The sequence below is a fragment of the Cebus imitator genome, unplaced genomic scaffold (genome assembly GCF_001604975.1).
Source record: "Cebus imitator isolate Cc_AM_T3 unplaced genomic scaffold, Cebus_imitator-1.0 Scaffold552, whole genome shotgun sequence".
Taxonomy (NCBI): domain Eukaryota; kingdom Metazoa; phylum Chordata; class Mammalia; order Primates; family Cebidae; genus Cebus; species Cebus imitator.
This window is the reverse complement of record NW_016107867.1, coordinates 1,225,800-1,231,638: the sequence shown is the minus strand read 5'-3', so window position 1 is coordinate 1,231,638 and position 5,839 is coordinate 1,225,800. Positions and strand designations below refer to the sequence as shown.

The 5,839-nt window shown below is 52.1% G+C and overlaps 1 protein-coding gene across 4 annotated transcripts in view; it reads left to right on the top strand.

Annotated features, from left to right (window-relative positions):
* Positions 1-2,898: 2,898 nt before the first annotated feature.
* The window catches only part of ZNF771 (zinc finger protein 771), a 13,578-nt gene continuing 10,637 nt past the window's right edge, over positions 2,899-5,839 (top strand). The window contains exons 1-2 of one of the 4 annotated variants that reach the window (XM_017515477.2): positions 2,899-3,255; positions 3,915-4,064. In XM_017515477.2, coding sequence (XP_017370966.1) covers positions 3,924-4,064 — 141 coding nt within the window. In that variant the 5' untranslated portion in view covers positions 2,899-3,255; positions 3,915-3,923. Of the gene's footprint in view, positions 3,554-3,901; positions 4,065-5,839 lie in introns of all 4 variants that reach the window. The other 3 variants (XM_017515475.2, XM_037733849.1, XM_017515476.2) reach the window with 3 other exon arrangements.

Here is a 5,839-nt window from a genome sequence, read left to right as displayed (position 1 = left end):
GTTGACCAGGATGGTCTCGATCTCTTGACCTCGTGATCCACCCGCCTCGGCCTCCCAAAGTGCTGGGATTACAAGCGTGAGCCACCGCGCCCGGCCCCCCAGGCTGGTCTTGAATACTTCCCAAAGTGCTGGGATTACAGGCGTGAGGCCACCGTGCATGGCCCAAAAACTTCTTTACTAGATTATGAGATCGTCGACAGCATGAACTAGATCCTATTGCAAGTAGACCTGTACATGGTTGCCAGGCAAATTGATGGAGCCCTTTCCCTTCTTTTTGCAAGTTCCTGTTTAAAACAGCAGGAGGCCCCTTCCAGTAGGGACTTTCCCTGCCAGAGGCAGGCTCACAGCTGTCTCCTCGCTGATTCTCTCTTAATCAGGGCAAGATGCCTTGCGTTCGCTAGAGGTTAGGTTCTGGCCAAGTTTAGCTCCTGCCTACTTGCCTACCTCTCCTTCACCTCCCCTGCTACATTTCCCCTTCCTCGCTCCCTTGGATGCTCAGATTCAGCCACACGAGCCTTCTTCCTAGTCTTCAAACACACCAAGCTTCTGCCTCAAGGCAGAACACTCTCAAAAAGAATCTCAAACACTCTTCCAGATTTTCGAATGGCTAACCCTTTCTATCGTTCAAGGTTCAGCTCAAATATTGTATCCAGACCAGGTGCGGTGGCTCATGCCTGTAATCCCAGCACTTTGGGAGGCCAAGGTGGGTGAATCACTTGAGGTCAGGACTTAGAGACCAGCAGGGCCAACATAGTGAAACCCTGTCTCTACTAAAAATACAAAAAATTAGCCAGGCGTAGTGGCAGGCGCCTGTAATCCTAGCTACTCGGGAGGCTGGAGCAAGAGAATTACTTGAACTGGGGAGGCAGAAGTTGCGATGAGCTGAGATCATGCCACTGCACACCAGCCTGAGCAACAGTGTGAGACCTCCGTCTCAAAAAAAAAAAAAATTGTATCCATCTTGGGCATGATGGCTCCTGCCTGTAATTCCAGCACTTTGGGAGGCAAAGGCAGGTGTATCACTTGGCCAACATGGTGAAACCCTGTTTGTCTCTACCAAAAATATTTAAAAATTAGCTGAGTATGTTGGCGTGCACCTGTAATCTCAGGTACTCGGGAGGCTGAGGCAGGATATTCCCTTGAACCTGGGAGGCAGAGGTTGCAGTAAGCTGAGATCGTGCCACTGCACTGTAGCCTGGATGACAAAGCGAGACTCCATCTAAAAAAAGAAAAAATCGGCCGGGTGCGGTGGCTCACGCCTGTAATCCCAGCACTTTGGGAGGCCGAGATGGGTGGATCACCTGAGGTCAGGAGTTCGAGATCAACCTGGCCAACAAGGTGACACTCCATCTCTATAAAAAAAAGAAAAAGAAAAAATCAAATATTGTATCCTGAGACACATTCCCCGCCCGCATTAAAGAAGCCCCTGCCAGGCTGGGCTTGGTGGCTGAAGCCTGTAACCTCAGCACTTTGGGAAGCCAAGGTGGGTGGATCATGAGGTCAGGAGTTCGAGACCAGTCTGGCCAACATAGTGAAATTGCGTCTCTATTAAACATACAAAATATTAGCCGGATATGGTGGTGTGCCTCTGTAATCCCAGCTACTGGGGAGGCTGAGGCAGGAGAATCACGTAAACCCAGGAGGTGGAGGTTGCAGTGAGCTGAGATTGCACTCCAGCCCAGGTGACAGTGGGAGACTCTGTCTCAATAAATAAATAAATAAATAAGCCCCTGCCACCACAGCCACTCCCTGTTGGATCATCTTGTCTGACTTCCCTCGTTGCACCTGTCATTATCTGATATTATCTCCCTTATTTACATGTTTACATTTTTTGCACACTGAGTAGTGCCACAGGAGCCAAGATTTGGCTCTTGTATGTTTTGTTCACGACTACATCTCCCATACCTAGAATGGTGACAGGTGCATAGGAGGACTCAATAAATACTCTGAGAATGAACGCAACCAAAGTGGTTCCTGGGGATCTTGTGTGTGAGTAACCAGGCATTTCACCCCTTCTTCCAGCTCTGGGAAAGAGCCAATTTTATAACTTCATTCCTGAGAGATAATTTGGTGCAATAGAAGAGCACAAGCTTTGAATCTGCCGTTTGCCAGCTATGTGACTTTGAGCAAATTACTCAACTTTTCTAAGCTGCCCCTTTTGTCCACTGGAGGTATTATTGATCCCAATTGGGCTGTTATAAAGGACAACATAGGACTTGTAAGCACTTACTGAATGTTATTTCTCTTTTCCTTCATGATTTCTGAATCTTAGTTGTCCCATTCATAAAATGGGAGAATTAGATATCTGTTTTTGCAATGGAAGTGGCTATTTTCGAAGGAAGTGGAATTTATGTATTTTCATATAAAAATATATTTTTATATGAAATATTCAAATTAAAAAATTTTTTTTTCTTGAGACAGAGTTTTGCTCTTGTTGCCCAAGGCTGCAGGGCAATGGTGAGATCTCGGCTCACTGCAACCTCTGCCTCTCGGGTTCAAGCGATTCTTGTGCCTCAGCCTCTCCAGTAGCTGGGATTACAGGCGTGCACCACGACATCAAGCTAATTTTTGTATTTTTAGTGGAGACGTGGTTTCGCCATGTTGATCAGGCTGGTCTAGAACTCCTGACCTTAAGTGATCCACGGCCTCGGCCTCCCAAAGTGCTGGGATTACAGCCATGAGCCACGGCGCCCGGCCTTAAAACGATTTTTTTTAAAGTAAAAATATTCTAAGGGCCAAACAAGGTATCTCTATGGACTAGATTTAGCTCTGAGCTATTTTCCACCTAGGATACTAGATGCTATGACATCCTTACTGTGTAACTTAGGGAAATTCGTTTATCTCTTTGAACTTCAATGAGCTCATCTGTAAAATGGATCAGGACCCATCGCTGTGCGGATCAAATGAGACCAGGTGTGTAAGATGCTGAACAGCGGTGGCGCATGGTAAGCACCCCACGCATGACGCGACAGCGGTAGCTTGGGTGGATGTTGATTTGGTTAGGATATATTCAAGAAGCAAGATATCCCAGAGGCCAGCGGGATAAGCGACGCCGAGAAAGAAGGAGATAAGACGGCAGAGGAGGTAGAAAGAGGGAAGGGAAGAAGTGAGGAGGCAACAGGGTCCGCCCTCCAGGCGGGGCGCCAGCGAGAGGCCCAGGCCAGGGCGGGAGCGCACGTGGCCTATTTCGGGCGGAGCAGAGGCGCTGGGCGCAGCGGAGACCTCCAAGCCAGCCCCCGGAGACGGGCCGCGAGGGTAGGTTGGAACTTGGCTGCGAGGACCTTGAACGCCGCGCTGGGGCGGCTCCAGGTATTTGGGAGTCCGGGGACTGCGGAGAACGCCAGGTCTGAGCTCGCCGCCCTTCCCGAGCCGTTTTGGCTGGACGCCCGGATCCTTCGGGCTCCGCCCCAGGGGGTGGGACTATATGTTCGGACCCATGGCCGGCCGTCTCTGGGGCCCCGCCCCTGCCCCGCCCCCCGAGCCGCGGCCTCGCTGAGTGCCCAACCGCCCGGCGCCCAGGCCTGGGGCACCGCGAGCGCCGAACCTTCGGCTGGTGAGTGCGCACCTCCTCCCTAGGGTTTCCGCCCCGATTCCGCCTCTAGCCCGTGCCCCAGAGCTCCAGGTCGCTGACCCAGGCGCTGAGGAGTGACTCAGCGCAAGGAGGGTGGCGACTTGCGAGGGCTGGAGATTCGAACTGTTCAGGGCCTTGAATGCCGGGATGAGTGGGGTGAACGCGAGCCCCCAGAGCTGGTCCCGGGGCTGTGCCAGAGCGTGGGGCCGGGCTGGGGTGGACGGAAGAGGACCAGATTCGGAGACCAGGCAGGGCGGGAGAAGCCACGGCTGCACCGCCTTGCTGGGCCAGGGACACGGTGGGGGGGCGGGTCCTGAGCTTCTGATCCAGCTCCCCGCCTCAGGACACCAAGATGCCCGGCGAACAGCAGGCAGAGGAGGAGGAGGAGGAAGAGATGCAGGAGGAGATGGTGCTGCTGGTGAAGGGTGAGGAGGATGAGGGTGAGGAGAAGTATGAGGTGGTGAAACTCAAGATCCCCATGGACAACAAGGAGGTATGTGTCACATACACCCTGGGGCCCACTGTCCCCAAACCTGTTCCAGGCCCAGCCTCCCTCAGATGGCAGCCAGGGATCTTGCCCCTACTTTTCCCTGAATCTCAGACCTAGAACCTCAGGGTTGGCCCATCCTTCTGCCCCACTACCTGGGCTTCCATCATACAGAAGTCACGCCTACTGTGCCAGGCTTCCCGCTGGGTGCAGGAGATTAACTCTGTCCTTGGATCTCCCATGGAGCTTGGTGTTGGATGGAAGGGTTAGACTGAAGAGTAACCACACAGTTAGAATCCTGTGTGATGGCTGCAAGTACAGGGGGGTGATGAAGCCTAGAGGTGGGAACTTAACTCAGATTTAGAGGTGCGGAAAAGGTCAGGTTAGTTCAACAGCCACAGTAAAAATAGCTAACCCTTGCCTAGCATTTTCTATGTGCAGGCACTGTTCTAAGCACCTCAATTCTATGATGTCAGTAGCATTTATTCCATTTTACAAATGAGGAGACTGAGGCCCAGGGCAGTTTGGTGATGGCCACAGGTCTCAAAGTTAGTAAAAGGATGGCTTTTGTGAGACCAGTAGGAGTCTGGGAGAGGAAGTGGGTTGATGGCCCCAGGCAGAGGAAATGGCCCTTTTATTATTATTGTTGTTGTTGCTGTTATTATCGTTTGAGACAGGGTCTCATTCAGTCACCCAGGCTGCAGTGCAGTGGCACTATCACAGCTCACTGCAGCCTTGACTTCCCTGGGCTCAGGTGATCCTCCCACCTCAGCCTCCCAAGTACCTGGGACTACAGGCATGCACTACTACACCTGGCTAATTTTTTTTGTTTTGTTTTGACACAGAGGCTCAGCTCTGTTGCCCAGGCTGGAGTGCAGTGGCGCGATCTTGGCTCTCACTGCAACCTCCACCTCCTGGGTTCAAATGATTCTCCCACTCAGCCTCCTGAGTAGCTGGGGATTATAGGCTTGTGCCACCACGCCTGGCTAATTTTTTGTATTTTTAGTAGAGATGGGGTTTTGCCACATTGGCCAGACTAGTCTCAAACTCCTGAGCTCAGGTGATCCTCCCACCTCAGCCTCCCAAAGTGCTGGGATTATAGGTGTGAGTCACCACATCCAGCTAGAAGTAGCCCTTGTAGAGGCTCAGATGAGTGAGTAAGGCACTGTAGCGAGGGTGGGTGGTTCGGCCATGCCGTAGTGTGGATGAGGGCAGGTGGTTGGCAGGTCACACAGGGAGTCAGGCTTTTATTCTGAGGGTATTTGAAAGTTTTGAGATTAGAATATGAATTAAATTTCCCCACTGGAGACCCTAACTGCCAGCAGATACATTTCCATTTCGCAGAACCCCAGAGGACTCTGCCCCCAGCCGGAGCAGCCTTGAGTCCCAGCAGAGGGCTTGGCTCCAGGGGGCCCAGCTTGCAGGAGCCCAGGCTCTGATTCTTCCTGCCCAGGAGCCAGTTCCCTAGGAAAGGACGTTCTGCTGCCCCCTAGTGGGCGTGGTGGGTGCTAGCGGGAGGGGACTAGCTCCTCAGGCCTCCTCTTCCAGTCTAGTAATTATCTGGTTCTGTGTGCTGCGGCACCCCCTGGCCCATTATCCAGCTCTGTCTACCTCTTCTGGCCCTGCGTTTGCATGATCTCCACTTTTGGCCTCTAAGTTACAAACACAGGCTCCACAGCTTAGAGTGGACTTCCAGCTCCATCACTTACCCATTGTGTGACCTTGGGCAAGTTTCTTTTCTTTTTATTTTTTTTTTTTTGAGACGGAGTTTCACTCATGTT